The 18,531-nt window shown below is 48.8% G+C and overlaps 2 protein-coding genes and 1 pseudogene across 2 annotated transcripts; all 3 read right to left on the bottom strand.

The window, feature by feature from the left end:
• Nucleotides 1-246: 246 nt before the first annotated feature.
• On the bottom strand, nt 247-1,182 carry LOC142821201 (olfactory receptor 14C36-like). Its single transcript, XM_075912043.2, has one exon. The coding sequence runs from the start codon at nt 1,180-1,182 to the stop codon at nt 247-249; it is 936 nt and encodes a 311-aa protein (XP_075768158.2).
• An 8,092-nt stretch (nt 1,183-9,274) lies between these two features.
• Nucleotides 9,275-10,210, bottom strand: LOC102458765 (olfactory receptor 14A16-like; annotated as a pseudogene).
• Nucleotides 10,211-17,346: 7,136 nt separating this feature from the next.
• Nucleotides 17,347-18,327, bottom strand: LOC102458527 (olfactory receptor 2AP1-like). Its single transcript, XM_014573755.3, has one exon. It carries the CDS (start codon nt 18,325-18,327, stop codon nt 17,347-17,349), a length of 981 nt encoding a protein of 326 aa, XP_014429241.3.
• Nucleotides 18,328-18,531: the final 204 nt, after the last annotated feature.

Genomic DNA, 18,531 nt, shown 5'->3' on the forward strand with positions numbered 1-18,531 from the left:
TCCCTGTCTGGGTGGTTAAACACTGGAAAATTGCCTAGAGAGGTTGTGGAATCTCCATCTTGAAAGATATTTAAGAGCAGATTAGACAGACCTCTATCAGGAATGATCTAGAAGGTGCTTGGTCCTGCCATGAGGGCAGGAGACCGGACTCGGTGACCTCTCGAGGGCCCTTCCAGTCCTAGCATTGTATGACTCTATGATTCAATAAAGAAGCCGAGGATGCAATCACAAGCACTGAAGGACATTTCAATTCTTGGAAAATAACCTCCACCCAGTCAAGTTTTTCATTGCAGCTTTAATCTCCTTGTTCCTCAAGCTGTAGATGACCGGATTCATTATGGGAGGCACCACGGCATAAAGAACACCCACCACCAGATCCAGACTTGATGCTGAGCTGGAGGTGGGTTTCAAGTACGCAAATAAACCAGTGCAAATTAACAAGGAGATCACAGCGAGGTGGGGGAGGCAGGTGGAGAAGGCTCTGTGCCGGCCCTGCTCCGAGGGGATTCTCAGCACCGCTCTGAAGATCTGAACATACGACACAATGATGAAAACAAAACAGTTTAAACCTAGAATCACACCACAGGCAAGAAGTCCAACCTCACTCAGGTAGGAGTGGGAGCAGACCAGTTTGAGGAGTTGGGGGATTTCACAGAAGAACTGGTTGATGTCATTGGACTGGCAGAAGGGTAAAGTGAAGGTGTTCCCGGTGTGCAGGGCAGAGTAGACAATACCTGCAAACCAGGCACTAGCTGCCATTTGGACACAGGCTCTCCTGTTTATCACTCTCTCGTAGTGCAGCGGGAGGCAGATGGCGACGTGTCGGTCGTAGGCCATGACGGTGAGTAAGGCAAAATCAGTTGTAGCGAAGAAAAAAAAGAGAAAGACTTGGGCGACACAGGCAGGGTAGGAAATCAACCTAGAGTTCAGGAGGGAGTTGGCCATGGATTTGGGGACAGTGACGGAGATGGAGCCGAGGTCTAGGAGAGACAGGTTCCCCAGGAAGAAGTACAAGGGGGTGTGCAGTCGGTGGTCACAGACTATGGCTATGATGATGAGAAGATTCCCCACCAGGGCAGCCAGGTAAAGCACCAGAAACACCACAAAGTGCAAAACCTGCAGCTCCCGGATGTCTGAGAACCCCCGGAGCAGGAACTCGGTCACGGTGGTTCGGTTGGGCATTTCCTTCTCTGTGATATCTGTGGAGGGAAGGACAAAGACAGTGGTGAGGTTCAGAGAGGCCAAGTGCTTCCCCTTGGTACTGACTGACCCAGAGGCCCTCGTCTCTCGTCAGCTGCATTCACCATGAGCGGTGAGTTATCCCGGGCCCATTGGCCTGACTCCTGTACCATCCAGGGATCTGCATCTGAAGATCAGGCGCAGGACAGGGCTGGGTCTAATGCTGTGTGAAGGCTGGAACAAAGCACAATCCCAGGGCAGCAGCTCTGGCCGAGACGGCTCCCTGATTGCTACAAACAGCAGGCCCGGAACTGGGGCATGAAACTAAAATGCCGACACTTTCTGCAGCAATCTGACTCACTCAGGAGCTTGCACGCCCGCTCCAATGGAATGGTTCTGCTCTAATGGCGCAGGGACGTCCGGCTGCCGGCTTACGCATCAAGTGAGACAGGATCCCACCTCCATCTCAGTGCACCCTTGGGCTCGTAATAGTGTGATCATATTTCCCTAGGCTGATTACAGGACACCTGGTCAAATGACTCATCCTAAAGTGAGTTCAACGGCAACCGATCGTACAAACGTTCAAATGAACATCGAGTGGACTGACCGGTTGAAGCGAAAAGCCGTGTAGCTGGAGGCTTTGTATTGACTTTCTGATCTTTGAGGTTTAAGGGATAAAACAAGGAGGGGTGATGCCCCCAAACACACTGCACCCCTCTCTCCCAGGGGGTATAACTGGCTGAGCCAACCCTTCCTACCTGCCCCTCTCTGCCCTCCATGCCTGGCTGGGCTGCCTGGACGGACCCACTTTTCCTGGTACCTGCCACAGCGTCATCTTGGGGCAACATGTGGGGGGGGTGTCTGGTGTGGGGTGGGGTACGTCACATACCCCCTCACCAGATTCCTGTCATGGGTGTCCCCAGAATGCAGCTGGCAGCAGTGTTTTGGGCCCTGTGTGGGGGGAAGGGATGGGACCTGCTTCCAGCCACAGGAGGGGAGTGGAAAGGAGAGGAGGAGAAAGGATGATCAGGCAGAGCTCATCTCTTCTCCTCCTCCCCCTGCCACCCCACCCCTGTGGCTGGAGGCCCCTTGGCCCTTCATGCCCGGACCAGCCAGGGAGGCGGCTCAGCAGGGCAGGGAGCCCAGGGAACGGAGCATGACCCTGTGGAGTCTGCTTTCATCTTGACTATCTTGACAGTTTAGTTTTGTCTGCAAACTTTGCCACCTCACTACTTCCCCCTTTCTCTAGATCATTTATGAATAAGTTGAGTAGGATTGGTCCTAGGGCTGACCCTTGGGGAGCACCACCAGTTACCCCTCTCCATTCAGAAAATTTACCATTTATTCCTACCCTTTATTTCCTGTCTTTTAACCAGTTCTCAGTCCATGAAAGGATCTTCTCTCTTATACCACGACAAACTAATTTACACAAGAGCCTTTGGAGAGGGACCTTGTCAAAGGCTTCCTGGAAATCTAAGTACACTATATCTAGTGGATCCCCCTGTCCGCATGTTTGTTAACCCCTTCAAAGAACTCTAATAGATTAGTAAGACAGGATTTCACTTTACAGAAACCATGTTGATGTTTGCCCAACAAATTATGTTCTTCTACATGTCTGACAATTTTATTCTTTACTGTGGTTTCAACTAATTTGCTCGGTACTGATGTTAGACTTACTGGTCTGTCATCTCAGAGCTCTTTTTAAATATTGGCGTTATGTTAGCTGTCTTCCAGTCCTTGGGTACAGAAGCTGATTTAAAGGAGAGGTTACAAACCACAGTTAATAGTCCCGCAATTTCACATTTGAGTTCTTTCAGCACCCTTGGGCGAATGCCATCAGGTCCCGATAATTTGTTACTGTTAAGTTTTCAATTTGTTCCAAAACCTTCTCTAATGACACTTCAATGACAGTTCTTCAGATTCATCACTGACAAAGGACGGTGCAGGTTTGGGAATCCCCTTAACATCCTCAGCCGTTAAGAACAAAGCAAAGAAATCATTTAGTCTCTCCACAATGGCTTTATCATCCTTGATTGTTCCTTTTGTATTCCGATCATCCAGGGGCCCCACTGGTTGTTTAACTGGCTTCCTGTTTCTAATGTACTTAAAAAACATTTTGCTATTTCTTTTTGAGTTTTTGGCTAGCTGTTCCTCAAAATCTTTTTTTGACTTTTCTTATGACAGAGTCTTGGACAGCTGAGGTGTTCTTCCCACCACAAGAATGTTAAAAGTTATTATATTATGGTCACTATTCCCAAGCTGTCCTGTAATAGTTACCTTGTGGACCAGATTCTGCGCTCCACTCAGGACTAAATGGAGAATTGCCTCTCCTCTTGTGGGTTCCTGTACCCCCTGGAAGATGTTCCCAAATAAAAAATTTGGGTTTCACTCAATTTCTGTAAAAAGGCCCCTTGTTCTCTCCTGGAGGAAGGAAAACAAAAACCTCTGAGCAGCTCTAAGGTTGATTCAATGACATGAAAAGTCTGGCTGAGTTCCCACGGTAACTAACTTGCAGCTCTAGTGTTAATTTTCCCCAATACATCAACCCCTAAGTACGTTTAATTGAAGTAACGAACTCACCGTGCTGGACTTTGCCGGATGGTTCCCCGCTTGGGATGCATTTCACCGCCAGGATTTTCAGTCATCGCTTAGCCATGGACCTGCCAGAAATGCCCCATCGCTGTCTTATCCTGCTGCTTTCTCCATGCCCTTCCATACAGTTCATAGTACACAGGGACCCGCTCCTCAGATGGCTGCTCCCGGCTTCTCCTCGGGCAGGCTGGGCTGAGCGGCGAAGGAGCACAGAGGACGGGGGCAGAAATCCCCTCCCTGCTCTGAAACTGCTCCCAGCCAGCGCACGCAGCAAACAGGGGCCCAGCTTGTACTGGGGCTAAATAGACAACTCCGGTCTCCATGGCACCTCTCAATCCCTGAGGGGAACCACCCCACGTGCCACGCGATGACAGTAGCCCTGGAAGGACCCCTGGCTACAGACAGAGCTCAGCTGAAGTCATAAGGGCGGTAAAGGAGATTGCAGAATCAACTCTCCATTGGTGGCACAGATGGGACCTACGATAGCCCAAAGCCCGGTGGCCCTACAGCCTCGGCTGGCTTGGAGCAGCCTGGTCCCTCATGAACCCCACAGACTCCGCTCTGGCAGAGCAGAGACGTTTGGTCTCCTGCGTTTCTGGAATTCCAAGGCTGGTCGAGACCTCAGGAGTCATTGAGTCCAGCCCCCTGCCCAAGGCAGGACCAACCCAACTCAATCATCCCAGCCAGGGCTTTGCCAAGCCAGGACTTCAATCCTTCCTCTGGGGGTTGCACCACATCTCTTGGGATGCAGCCCTCAAAGGCTCTCATGGCTTTGGCCACCCCGAGTGTTTGATGTGGGTTAGGAAGAAGCATCCAGAGACAAATGCTGCATCCTAAACTGGTGGAAATTGATACAAAGTTGGTTTGTGGCTCCCTTCTCAGCTGGATGGAGACACCCATCCGCCTGCTTGGCCCAGCTTCCCAGGAGGTTGGCAGCCAGGCAGAGGATCACGTGGCCCTCTGACCACTCCCCCTCGCTGCCCATCCACATGGACCCCAATGACACTGCGAGGAATGACCTTGAGCAGATCAGGAGTGACTGCCGGGCTCTGGACGGGAGAGTGAAGGAGCTGTGGGCACAGGTGGGGTTGTCATCCATCCTCCCAGTCAAGGGTAGGGTCCAGGCAAAGACCAACACATCCCTGAGGTGAATACGTGGGGTGGAATCACACAATTCTCCCTCTCAAGGGGTCCTGGGTGACAGCAATTTGCCTGCCAATGATGATGTCTCCTGTCATGTTTCGTACCTGCGGTTCTTTCCACAGCAGCTGTGACCTGCAGTAGCTGGAGTGAGTAGCCGGTTTGACGGCCTCCTCCAAAAAAAAGGGACAATTTACTGACCAGGGTAGGAACACAGAGAAAACATGAGCAATTAAATCCCTCCAGTAATTTTGTTGAATAATCATTTGATTTTGCTAGCCAGGCTCATTTTGCCCTTAGGAAACATTACAACAGTAGACCATTAGAAGAATATTGTATTCATCCGCTCATTCGTCTGTCCATGTATTTATACCAAAATATACAAAATGATAGAAGGACCCATTTGCTCTAATCTATTGATCTATCTATCCCAGTCGGATATGGAAGGGGCTTCTCCCCCTCTGGGTCAATGGGCCAGTAGTCAGTGGGTCCTGGCCTGGGCTTAAGGCCCCCAATAGCTAATAGGAGCTACTGGCCCAAGCCCTAGTTCAGGACGCAACAGCAAACAAGCAGATGGTCATCAAACTTGGATCTCCTTGCTCGGGCAGGGGTCCAGCAAATGCTGAGGGGGAAGGCTACTTCCCAGGACTGGGTGGCAGGGGGGATGTAGTCCCACCCACCCCACTGCGTCCCGGCCTGCTCCTGGATCCACAATGCAACACAGTGACCCCACCTCTGGTTCAGCCAAACTGCTTTTGGCGATCCCTGGGTTGCTTCCATTTCTACCCCTCTGCAAGTGTCTGGCTCCAGGGCATTTCCTCTGTGCTTTGTAGGACTGGAACCGCTGGCACGGTGAACAGGTCTTCCAGGCCATGACCCAACTGGGCTCCGGCAGTCTGGTCCAGCTCCCTGCTTGGAAGCACAGGGGAGGATCCTGGTTCCTCTGGCGGCTGGGGGCTGATGGACCTCTCAGGCTGGTCTTCTATAGTTCTGGCCCCACCTCCTGACTTCTGGTCAGGTGATGAGCTGGGGCCAGGCGCTGCCCACCAAGGCTCTGGGAGGGGCTTCTCCTGCTCTAGGGCCGTGGGTTGCCACTCTGCCCCACTACACTGTATTTTAAAGAGTTTGTGTATATGTCTGTCTGAGAGTCCTTCTGTCTGTCTGCTTGCAAGTCCATGTGTCCAAGATCTCCACCTAAGGGCTATTTTCTCTTTCCCTAACGTAATGCAAGGTCAGAGTCTGATTGTGCCAGGACGATGAGAAGTGCCTTGAATGGGACTGGTTTCCATAACATGAATAGAGAGGGGGCTGATTGGAGAGACATCGATACTACAGGATGACCACTGGAGGCAGCGAGCGCGGGGGACAGCAATACCGCCTGATGACCACAGGAGCGGGGCAACACCAGCAAGAGAGTGGCCAGCTGGGGAAGGAGCTTCCCATGTTGCCGGCCACTGGATGAGTGGACCAGCTGCAGGCCAAGACAACCCCTGCAGCCCTGTGGCTGGGGTGGGGGTGGGAGGAGAGAGCAGGAAGATGCCGGGCACGGTCCCCCTGCCAGGCAGCCTGGAAGCCGAACGGCCTGTGGAGCCCAACCCCCCTGAACAGATGGAGGGTGGAGGAGAACCAGCTGAAGACCGGGGATGGTTCTTGGATCCCTGACCCCCAACCTCAGAAGGAGCCTCAAACTGGGGAGCACAGCCCCATGACCCTGGAAAAGCCTCCAGCTTTCCCCTTGCCATCATGGTCAAGCCCTGTGAGCTCCCCCAATGTTCCAGGACCATAGTCCAGAGTCCCCCCTACCCTGAGTGCTGCACCATCCACCCCCTGGCTTGGGTCTTGCACCTCAACACCCTATTCCCCCTGTCCTGAGCTACTCTTTAACCTCAGTGCCTTACCCCAGCTCCCTCCACTCACACCAACCCCCAGCCCTGAGTCCCTCCTCATCTCCAAACCCTGACTCCTTTACCCCTTCTCTTCTACATCCTGCCCTGAGCCCCACCAACACCTCACACCCCTGCACTCACACCTGTACCCCTTCTCCCTACCATGAGTCCTATACCCCACTCCATTCTCTGAACCCCCACCTCCTGCCCTGACTCCTGCACACTCCACCTTCCGCTCTGAGCCCCATCATTCAAATCAAGCACATACATTGCCCTTTAATTAACAAGTCCCAACTTTACTATAGTTAAGGACCTGAGTAACGCCAGGCACCTCTACTAGTGTATAATAAATAGCACATTAACATCCCATCCACGTGAAATAAATCATTTAAATGGAAATCATGAATTCTTCATCCCTGGGGAAAGGAAATCTTCCAGTCTCTCAGTGTATGTCTACACTGCAGAGTTTTTCCAGAAAAATGTCCGTTTTTCCAGAAAAACTACACTTACGTCCACACTGCAATTGTATTCTTGCTACAATAAGTCGAAAGAGCAGAGAGGGCTTTCCGACAGGGGTAAACCTCATTCTACAAGGAAGAAGCCTTTTTTCCGAAAGAGCCCTTTCAGAAAAAGGCATGTGTGGATGGGGAAAAGGTTTTTTTTCATCTTCAAGAAACGAGGCCTCCAGGAAAATGCACAGGTGCCCTGGTGTCCACTCTGTCCGCAGCAATTAGAATTTAAAGGTGAGATAGCGTCCCATCCATGTGGATGCTCTCTTTCAAAAGAAGTCTTTTTGGAAGATCTCTTCCAGAAAAACCTCTTCCGAAAGAAGCCTGCAGTCTAGACATAGCCTAAAAAAAACCATTCAAAGAGATTCTGACATTGACACCTTGAATAGATGACAAAATCAACTGATGCCCCCACTTAATTCTACATATTTCATCCAGCAAATTCCTACCTCACAAATGTCAGCTGGAACAAAGAAACAAGGCAGCCAAGGAATCGCTAAAATGCAATAAATGGAAAAAGCAAATACCTAAGCCAAAGTTCTCATACCCCCACCACAATTTTATCCCCGAACAGGAGAAGAGGAAGAGACTTCACAAAGACCACTAGTGACTTAGCTGTGGCTATTGATCTTCTGTGCAAAATGTTGTGCAATTGTGATATTAAATCCCTGTGAGAGAGGGACAGGTGTGTATCTAGATGGAGGGGTATGAGGAGCACATTCTGCTATTATTTACACTGGTCTAATGCCAAATTAATCCATTTAATTTCAGTGGCACTAGTGCATCTATCATAAAGAAGCTGAGGCTGCAATCACAAACCCTGAAGGACATTTCACTTCATGGAGATAAACCTCCACCCCATCCATTTCTTGAGGGCCGCTCTGATCTCCTTGTTCCTCAGGCTGTAGATGACCGAATTCAGCATGGGAGGCACCACAGTGTACAGAACACCCACCGCCAGATCCAGATTAGATGCTGAGCTGGAGGTGGGCTTCAAGCTCTCTTTTTCATTGCTTTCTCATAGTGCAGGGGCTGGCAGATGGTGATGTATCAGTCGTAGGCCATGATGGAGAGTAAGGCAAGATCAGTTGAAGTGAAGATGACAAAGAGAAAGACTTGGGCGACACAGCCAGGGTAGGAAATCAACCTGGTGTCCAGGATGGAGTTGGCCATGGATTTTGGGATGGTGACAGAGATGGAGCCAAGGTATCGGATTCTCTAGGAAGAAGTTCAGGGGAGTGTGAAGACAGTGGTCGAGGGCTATGACTGAGATGATGAGCAGATTCCCCACCAAGTCTGCCAGGTAAAGCACTAGAAATACCACAAAATGCAAAACCTGCAGCCCTCGAATGTCAAGAGAACCCCCCAAGCAGGAACTCAGTCATGGTGGTTTGGTTGGACATTTTCTTCCTCAGTTCACAGTTGGTTGTCTCATTCCTAAATGCCCAGTTGAAAATTACATCCATAACTCCCGAATCCAAAAGATAAAAAACCACATAATCATGTAATTTACTTTCAGCTTTCCATGGGACTTTTGTCATTTTTAAAGTTAAGCATTGGCTTACGTGTATTTCCAGATCAGGGTCTTAGTTTACCGTTCTCCATGGAGTTGAGTTTTAAATTCATAATCATCCTAAGGGACATAGCTAGGTCTGTAGGCATGTTTATGGACAGATACTTACAGTCAGATCTTCCTTACACTGTTACGATTGAAAATTAACTCATTCAATGCCATTGACATTAGTCTGGATTTTATGACTTCCTAATAAGGTGCATCCTATCTTATCAAGGAGGGAATTTTGTCATCAGTTTATTGGATCTACAAAGGAGCTCAGTGAAATTACAGTCCAGGCAGTGAAATTACAATCCAGACCTTAATTCTTGGTGAATAACCTCCACATGATCAGTTTCTTTGGTCTATGAAGAAGCTCAGAATGAAATTGCAGTCAAGACACAATGAGAGGCACTTTAATTCTTGGCGTGTAACCTTCACACAATAAGTTTCTTTAATGCAACTTGGAGCTCCTTGTTCCTCAGGCTGTAGATGACCGGATTCATCATGGGGGGTACCAGGGAATAAACAACAGTCACCGTGAGATCCAGATACAATGCTGAGCTGGAGGTGGGTTTCAGATATTCAAAGAAGCCAGTGCAAAGGAACAAAGAGACTACTGTGAGGTGGGGGAGGCAGGTGGAGAAGGCTTTGTGCCGGCCCTGCTCCGAGGGGATTCTCAGCACCACTCTGAAGATCTGAACATACGACACAATGATAAAAACAAAGCAATTCAAATTTAAAAACACACCGAAGGCAATAAGCCCAACTTCACTGAGGAAGGAGTCGGAGCAGGCCAGTTTGAGGAGCTGGGGGATTTCACAGAAGAACTGGTCGACGACGTTGGACTGGCAGAAGGGTAACGTGAAGGTGTTCCCGGCGTGCAGGGCAGAGTAGACAATAGCAGTGATCCAGGCACTAGTGGCCATGTGGACACAGGCTCCCCTATTCATCACTCTCTCATAGTGCAGTGGTCGGCAGATGGCAACGTATCGGTCATAGGCCATAAGGGTGAGTAAGGCAAGATCTGCTGCAGTGAAGACTACAAAGAAGAAAACTTGGGTGACACAGGCAGGATAGGAAATCAACCTGGTGTCTAGGAGGGAGTTGACCATGGATTTGGGGATGGTGACAGAGATGCAGCCAAGGTCTATAATGGACAGGTTGCCCAGGAAGAAGTACATGGGGGTGTGCAGACGGTGGTCGAGGGCGATGGCTATGAGGATGAGAAGGTTCCCCATCAGGGCTGCTAGGTAAAGCACAAGGAAAAGTGCAAAGTGCAAAACCTGCAGCTCCCGGATGTCAGAGAAGCCCAGGAGCAGCAACTCGGTCACGGTGCTTTGGTTGAACATTTTCTTCTTCAGTTCACTGTGTGTTGACTGAGGAGGGAAGGACACAGACAGGGTGGGGATTAGAGTGTTACATGGAATGGCCTACAGTACCCTCTCATGTTGTGGATGTCCACCATGCCCAGTGTCAGTCCCAGCTACTCCCTAGCGGCAGTGAGTTACACACGGGTATCAAATGGCCCGGCTCCCAGTCAGGCCATGGAGCTGCATCTCTTTGCACCATCCAAAGACCTGGGAATGGTGTAGGATGGCTTAGGATCGGGCTGGATTAAAAGCTCTGTGAAGGATGGAACAAAGCACAATCCCATCTGCAACAGCTCCAGCCAAGAGGGATCCCCTGTTGCTACAAGCAGCAAGCCCTGGGCACGGGCATGAAAGAAAAATTCCATCAGTGCCTGAAAACCACTTTCTGGGGAAATGTGAGACACATAGTGACTCAGTATCCTGCATGGCAGCTCATCTGTCAAATTCCATTGCAACATTCCATGGACGTCCCACTGCCTCCGTATTGATTCATGACATTAGATCCCAGCTCCACCTCTCTGAACAGGTGGGCTAGCAACAGCTCCCAGCAACCTCCCTGCTGTGTCATTGCCTCTCATAGAATCATGGAATCCCATGGCTGGAAGAGACCTCAGGAGTCATCGAGTCCAGCCCCCTGCTCAAAGCAGGACCAATCCCAATACAATCAACCCAGGCAGGGCTTTGTCAAGACAGGACTTAAACATGTCTAGGGATGGAAATTCCACCCCCTCCCTAAGAAACCCGTCCCAGTGCTTCCCCACCATCCTAGTTTTTCCAAATATCCAACCTAGACTTGACCCGCTACAACTTGAGACCATTACTCTTCGTTCCACCATCTGTCACCACTGAGAACAGCCTCTCTCCAGCCTCTTTGGGACTCTAAGTCAGGGAGCTGAAGGCTGCTCTCAAATCCCCCCTCACTCTTCTCTTCTGCAGACTAAACAAGCCCAAATCCCTCATGTTCTCCTTCTAACTTATGTGCCTCAGCTACTAATCAATTTGCTTGCCCTCCGATGGACTCTCTCCAGTGCATTCACACCCTTTCTGTAATGGGGGGCCCAGAATTGAATGCACTACCCCAGATGTTGCCTCCCCAGAGCTGAATAAAGGGGAATAATGACTTCTCTAGATCTGCTGGCAATGCTCCTTCCAATGCACCCTAATATGCAATTAGCCTTCTTGGCTACAAGGGCGCCCTGTTGACTCGTCTCCAGCTTCTCAGCCACTGTAATCTCCAGGTTCTTTTCTGCTGAACTACTGTTTAGCCAGTCGGTCCCCAGCCTGTAACAATGCTTGGGATTCTTCTTTCCCAAGTGCAGGATTCTACACTTGTCCTTGTTAAACCTCATAAGATATCTTTTGGCCAAGTCCTCTACTCTGTTCAGGTCACTCTGGACCCTTTCCCTGCCCTCAAATGTATCTATCTCTTCCCCTAGTTTAGTGTCATCTGCAAATTTGCTGAGGGTGCAATCCATCCCCTCATCCAGATCACTAATAAGGATGTTAAACCAAATTGGCCCTGGAACGATCCATGGGGCACTCTGATTCAAACCAACCACCGACCCGACATTGAGCCATTGATCACTACCCGTTTGGCCCGACAGTCTAGCCAACTTTCTATCCACATCACAGTCCATTTATCCAATCCATGCTTACTCAACTGCTGGCAAGAATATTGGGGGTCACAGTATCAAAAGCTTTGCTGAAGTCAAGGTAGATCACATCCACTGACTTTCCCATGTCCACAGAGCCAGTTACCTCATCCTAGAAGCTAATCAGATTGGTCAGGCACGACTTGCCCTTGGTGAATCCATGCTGACTATTCCTGATCACTTTCTGCTTTTCCAAGTCCTTCAAAATTGTTTCCTTGAAGATCCCCTCCATGATGTTTCCGGGGACCGAGATGAGGCTGACTGGTCTGTAGTTCCCTAGATTATCTTTCTGCTCTTTCTTTAAGACGGATACTACATTTGCCTTTTCCCAATCATCTGGGACCTCTCTTTGATTCTGAGGAGCTATTGGGACACTTGGATTCTATTCTTGATTCTACTACTGACCTGCCATGTGATATCAGGCTGGTCACTTACCTTTGCTGTGCCTCTGTTTCCCTTTCCTCCCTTTCTATGCTTTGTCTGCTGGGACTGCTGGCTGTCAGGGGGTTGCACTGTGCGTTATGTGTGCTTTCGGTGCCTCTCTTTGCAGCACTTGTAGTTAGCTGACAGCAGTAGAGAGGTCATATGATGGTAGAGCTGACTGTCTAGGTGCTAATCTCATTGACCTCCCCTATATGGTTGGGCACAGTTAACTGATACAGGCTTTGGCTAGTGGTGGAGGGGGTCAATTCACTGTTCCCATTGAAGGCATTAATATGTTTAATACCTGTGCTATGGGCTTCCCACTTTGCTGCTTGCTCCTTCTTACCATTCAACAAGTAAACAGAAACACATCATAGCAACATAGTGAGTGGGTGCAGATTTTACTATTTCTAGACTAGACCAGCATTCCCATCCAGTTTCAATCTAAGACACCAGTGTGGGAAACTCAGACATTTTCTGTTTAAATTATATCAAAGAAACACCGGCGATTCAACTCACAACAACTTCTGGGGAGTTCTGTTACTCTTGAAGGAAAACCTGTGTTGTGGAAAACTCAGAAAATTGATTTTCCTTCCTTTACCTGAAAATTTTTCCATTTCTGGTGGTTTGGCTGAAATATTCTGGTTCTTATTGAACAAAAACAAAAGTTTGGTTTTCACAATGGGGAGAACAAGTCAACAGGAAAAAAAAACAAACCTTCCAAACCCCTGCAAACATTTCATTAAATACAGATAACAAGTCGTGAATGGTTCCCCTTGTCACTCCCAGTTCCATTATGAAATGTGACCAGGACATTCACACCTAACCCTGTTGGACTGAAATAACAAACTCACCATCCTGGGCTTTGCGGTTTACTTCCCAGCCTGTGCTGCGCCAGAAACTTCACTGCCGGGATTCTGCCGTTATTGCCTGTCTGTGAATAATGCCCCTTGGCTGATTTATCCAGCAGCTGGTTCCTGCATCCTCCCTTGTATTTCCCCGTTTCGGGCAGGCTTGGACGAGAGGCGAAGGACTAAACAGGAGGGGAGTAGAAAGTCCTCTTGCCCTGCAGTTGAGAAAGTGATCCTGGCTTGTTCAGGCTGCAAACATGGTCACAGCTTCGGCTGTCCTTGCTCTGGGGCTAAGTACCTAAACCCGGTCTCTAGGGCTAGGAGCCCAGCTCTGATCTCACCTGTGGAGCAAACCACCCTGTCACCCTGCCCTAGCTGATCTGGACCCACAGAAGGGGAACAGGACCTGCCCCAGATCTCACACCATGACAGCATCCCTGGAAGGCATCTGGCTACATACAAGACAGGGCTGAGGAGCTGTGGGAAGGAGATTGCAGAAGAAGCTATTTATGGCTAGCACAGGCATGTGACAGGGAACAGCCCAGAGCTGCCGCGCACCAGAGCCCCAGCTGGCCTGGGACAGCCTGCTCCTTCGTTAACCCCACACGATCCGCTCTGGAACAGCAGAGGTTTTTTGTCTTCTTTGCTGCACCAGCAACTCTTGGGATGCAGCCCCCAGAGGACCCCAGAGCTCAGGCTGCCCCGGGTGGTTGACTTTGGTCAGAAGGAAGTGGCCGGCGGGAAACTCAGCGCAGCGTCCTAAGCTGCTGTCAGTTGATACAGTCTCCCTGCATTCCGTGTAATTAGGCTTGTCAAGGGGAGATGCAGCTGTTTGGTTTCAAGCGAACTACATTTATTGCACCAGCTGACAGGGGCTCAGGGAAGGGGGCTGGGGACGTGAGGGGTTCAGGAGTCAGGGCTGGGGGTTGGGGAGGGGCAAAGGCTGGGGAGTGTTGGGGATGCAGAAGTCAGGGTTTGGGGATGAGAAGCGGCTCAGGAAAGGTGGCATGAGGCTGTGGGGGGTGTAGTGTTGGGGGTTGCGAGGCTGAGGGTGGGGGTTTGGAGATGTGGGGCTGCAGGAGTGAGGGTTGAGGGCAGGGAGGGACTCATGGAAGGGGTTAGTGTGTGGGAGCACTGCAGTGAGGGTTCCTGGATGAAGAGGGGCTCAGGGCAAGGGACTGCAGAAGTGGGGGTCTGGTGGCAGACGCTCCCCATGGTTTGGTTCAGTGAGGGCTGTGCTAAATGGACAGTGGCAGCTCTCCAGGGCAGGGTGAGGCCACTCCCCAGGTCTGGTTGCTCCAGTGATTGGCTGAGGGTGGCTCCTGGGGGCTTGCCGTGTCCAGAAGGTGGCTTCCCGGGGCCAGTGGCAGAGGGGACCTTCTTTCCCCAGGCTGCAAGCAGGAACCTTACCTGCCCCTGGGCCCCTTATATCTCCAGTTCCCATCTCTGGCCGCTTGCTGCCCCCTTGTGGCATGACGCAGTATAAATGTCCCTCTGGCAGCCTCCTCCCTTTCCATGTTATGGAGAATAGTCACATTCCAGGCACATCCCATTGCCCTGGCACTACCACACCCTGTTCTTTCTTTGAGTTATGATAAGAAGCTGCCTATCAAATTTGGTGGTCCTAGCTCTTACGGTTTTGGAGCAGTTTTTCAGCAAACAGTCAGATGGACAGACAGACTCACTCAATCACAGATAAACAAGCTCTTTCAAATATATAAGAGAAGAAGACACACTAAATTTATAACTAAGATCTTCCATTCAACTCCAGAGGTACTGAGATTCCCTTCTCCCTGCTATTTAGTTGCCTGATGGTTGGGTCTACAATACGGAGCAGGAAAATGATTTGCCTGGCATTTCAACTGTACAGCCAGCATAATTCCAGCCTTTTATTTGGTCCTCATCTCTCCAAGTGTCTGATTTCCACAGTATATACATTCATCTTTATCCTGGTCACTCTCCTCACATGAGAACTGACATATATAGTTTTTATCCTGCTGCCATGAAATTATTTTCCACCTTACCTGGTGTTCTATCTCCTACCACTGAGTGGAAAATGGGACCCCTACTACCATTGACAGTTCTTTAATAGCTGCATAGATTCCAAAGCCTAAAGGAATCCGCCCATATAACGTGAGGAACAAGACTTCCCCAAAATCATTTCTACAGTAGACCTTTGAGAACAACTTCCATTCTTCATTTAAAAATTCTCAGAGAGGTCGTATCTACCTCAACTTAATTATACTCACCATTAAAATGTACAGCATATTTCCAATCTGAACTTGTCTTCAACATTTGGGCATTGGATGTTATTAGATCACTGTCTAAATGATTGATGAGACCATGGTTAAATATTAGTTCCCCAGATAGATACTTATCAACAGCAATCAAGTCAATCTTCACCATAATTTTGTTAAGGTACATAGGTTGTGTTCCTTCAACCTGTCACTACAAGGCCTGGATTCAAATCCATTATTCATCTTCATGTCTTTTCTGAATCCTGTCCTATTTATCAATATTCCTCGTGAATTGTGGGCACTAAAACGGAACACAATATTCTGACACGAGTGTCAAATACAGATGTCAACTAATTTCTCGGCTCTACTTTACATTTTCCCCTGTCTATGCATCCCATTTAGGGGCACACTTCATGAAAGACGTGGAGGAACTGGAGAGGGTCCAGAGAAAAGCAGAAAAAACTCACCTAGAAAACATGACCTATAAAGGAACACTGAAAGAATTGGATTTGCTTAGCTTAGAAAAGACACGGCTGAGAGGGGACATGCTAGCAATTTTCAAGTATCTAAAGGGGTGCTACAAGGAAGAGGGAGAAAAAATTATTCTCCTTGACCTCTGAGGATAGGGCAAGAAGCAATGGGCTTCAATTGTGGCAAAGGAGGTTTAGCTTAGACATTAGGGAAAACTTCCTACCTGTCAGGGTGGTGAAACACTGGAATAAATTGCTGGGGGAGGTTGTCCCTGGGGATATTTATCCCTGGAGCTATTTAAGAGCAGGTTGGACAGACAGCTATCAGGGATGGTCTAGACGGTGCCTGGTCCTGCTGGTAGGGCAGAGACTGGACTTGATGACATAGAGTCCAGTTCTAGTGTTCTAGGACTCTATGATGGTTAGAAAGGAAAGTGGAGGGAGACCCAGAGTTGGATGGGGTAGATGGGCTTCTTTATTACATTTAATCCTTCCGCCTCGAAACCAACCATTCAAGTGAGCAGTACATTAATGACATCACATGTCATGTATCAAAGTGGAATGAGGAGTAACAGTTAATCTGAACTAAGTCCTAAGTTCGGATTAACGTTAAACTGCCGCGTGTAGCCGTGGGCAGTTCGTTCGGACTAAGGGGGACTTAAAAATGGTGGCCGGATGGGAACATGAAAATAAAGCATGCGATATTTAAATCCTGGGCTTCATTTGCAATCCCGGTTCCCTGATTTGCCTACCTAGCTCGAATTAATGAGCTAGTGTAGATATACCCTTAATTAGTAACTAGCAACGGGGAGAGAAGGAGCCATTGCCCTGAACGCACTTTATATAGCTGAGAAGAGGGAAGGGAGGATAACACTGCTTTTACACACAGAGAATTCATTAGAAAGTTACATTACTTGTACAGCTGCTCAGTCTTATCTACCTTAACAAGCAGGAAGGGAGGGGAAACAAACTTCATCCATCAAACAAAAGAAAAATGCTTGCCTATCAAAAAGAATATTGCCTGCCTTATGCCATACACATACATTGATAACAATTATCCAGGACTGTAGGTAAGTCTTATATAGCCCAAAATATCTGCAGACACTACTACCCAAAGATCTCCCCTCATTATTTAGAAGGGAACGTTCAGGTCTGAAGAGAATGAGTGTCACTGAATTCTGTGGAAGGGGACGAAACCCAGAACCACTCACAAGAATGTGACCAGTAGTGTGCATGTGCAGAGGAATGAAGCAAGAGTATTTTACAGAAACACTCAGTAAAGAACTACAGTTTTGATAAAGAGTGCTTCTAACAGTAACAAAGTTTGTAGAAAGAAAGAAAGAAAGAAAGAAAGAAAGAAAGAAAGAAAGAAAGAAAGAAAGAAAGAAAGAAAGAAAGAAAGAAAGAAAGAAAGAAAGAAAGAAAGAAAGTCAGACTCAAGTGGGCCGCATGTAAGAAGAACTATATCAGTTTATCTCGATGTTACGATATGTTGAAATTTGTCCTCTGCTTATTTCTGAAAGAGACCGATTTAAGAATGGTTTTTCTCAGGCACTCCATGACCTCCTTGTTTCTCAGGCAGTAGATGACGGGGTTGATCATGGGACTCAGGACTGTGTAGAAGACAGACAATATTTTGTGAAGGACTTTGGGCGTGTTAACAGTTGGAACCACATACACAGTGATCAGGGTCCCGTAGTAAAGTGTCACCACAATGAGGTGGGAGGAGCAGGTGGAAAAGGCCTTTTGCCTCCCGGTGGTGGACGGGATTCTCAGGATGGCGGTGATGATGCAAATGTAGGACGCCAGAGTCAGTAGACAGGGCACAACAATCCACAGGGTAGCGACCGTAAATGCCAGCAGTTGCAGATTTTGGGTGCTGTCACAGGACAGCTTTAAAATGGGTGAAAAATCGCAGAAGAAATGGTCGATTTCATTGGAATCACAGAACGTTAATTGGTACAAGAAGATATTTACTGTGGTGCAGCCCAGAAGGCTACTTATCCAGGACCCGGCCACCAGCTGGCCACACACCCGGCCGTTCATCAGAGCAGCGTAACGCAGGGGGTTGCATATCGCTAGATACCGATCGTACGACATGGCCGCGAGCAGAAAATTTTCTGTAGCTGACATGATACCAAAGAAATATTCTTGAACAAAGCAGCCCTTCACAGAGATGGTTCTGTTCCCAGTCAGGAGACTGGCCAGCAACCTGGGCAGGATGGTGGATGTGTAGCAGGTCTCCAAGCAGGCCAAGTTGCCCAGGAAGAAGTACATGGGAGTGTGAAGGTGCTGATCAGCTACAACTAGTACAATGATGAGGAGGTTCCCGGCCAAAATCACAAGGTAGATCACTAGGAACAGCAGGAAGTAGAGGGGCTGCAGTTCAGGGACCTCTCCAAATCCTAATAGGATGAATTCAGCAATGGGCGTTTGATTTCTTCCCTCCACTTTCTCCATCATCTGTAACTAGAAAAAGAAATCCATGAAATATTGAGGGAATAACTGCAGCAGATTATGCCGTCAGTTACGCTGTCAGAGAGCCGGAGTGGGAGCCACCTCTGAATCTCTCTACTAGAAACATCAAGTTGTCTTTGAACAGCAAAAGGCTCCTGTAATGAATGTGTCGGGCTTCCAGTGTAGGTGAACCAGGAGCACGGAACTCAA

This window comes from Pelodiscus sinensis, chromosome 30, assembly GCF_052426305.1.
Source record: "Pelodiscus sinensis isolate ZL-2025 chromosome 30, ASM5242630v1, whole genome shotgun sequence".
NCBI classification, from domain to species: domain Eukaryota; kingdom Metazoa; phylum Chordata; order Testudines; family Trionychidae; genus Pelodiscus; species Pelodiscus sinensis.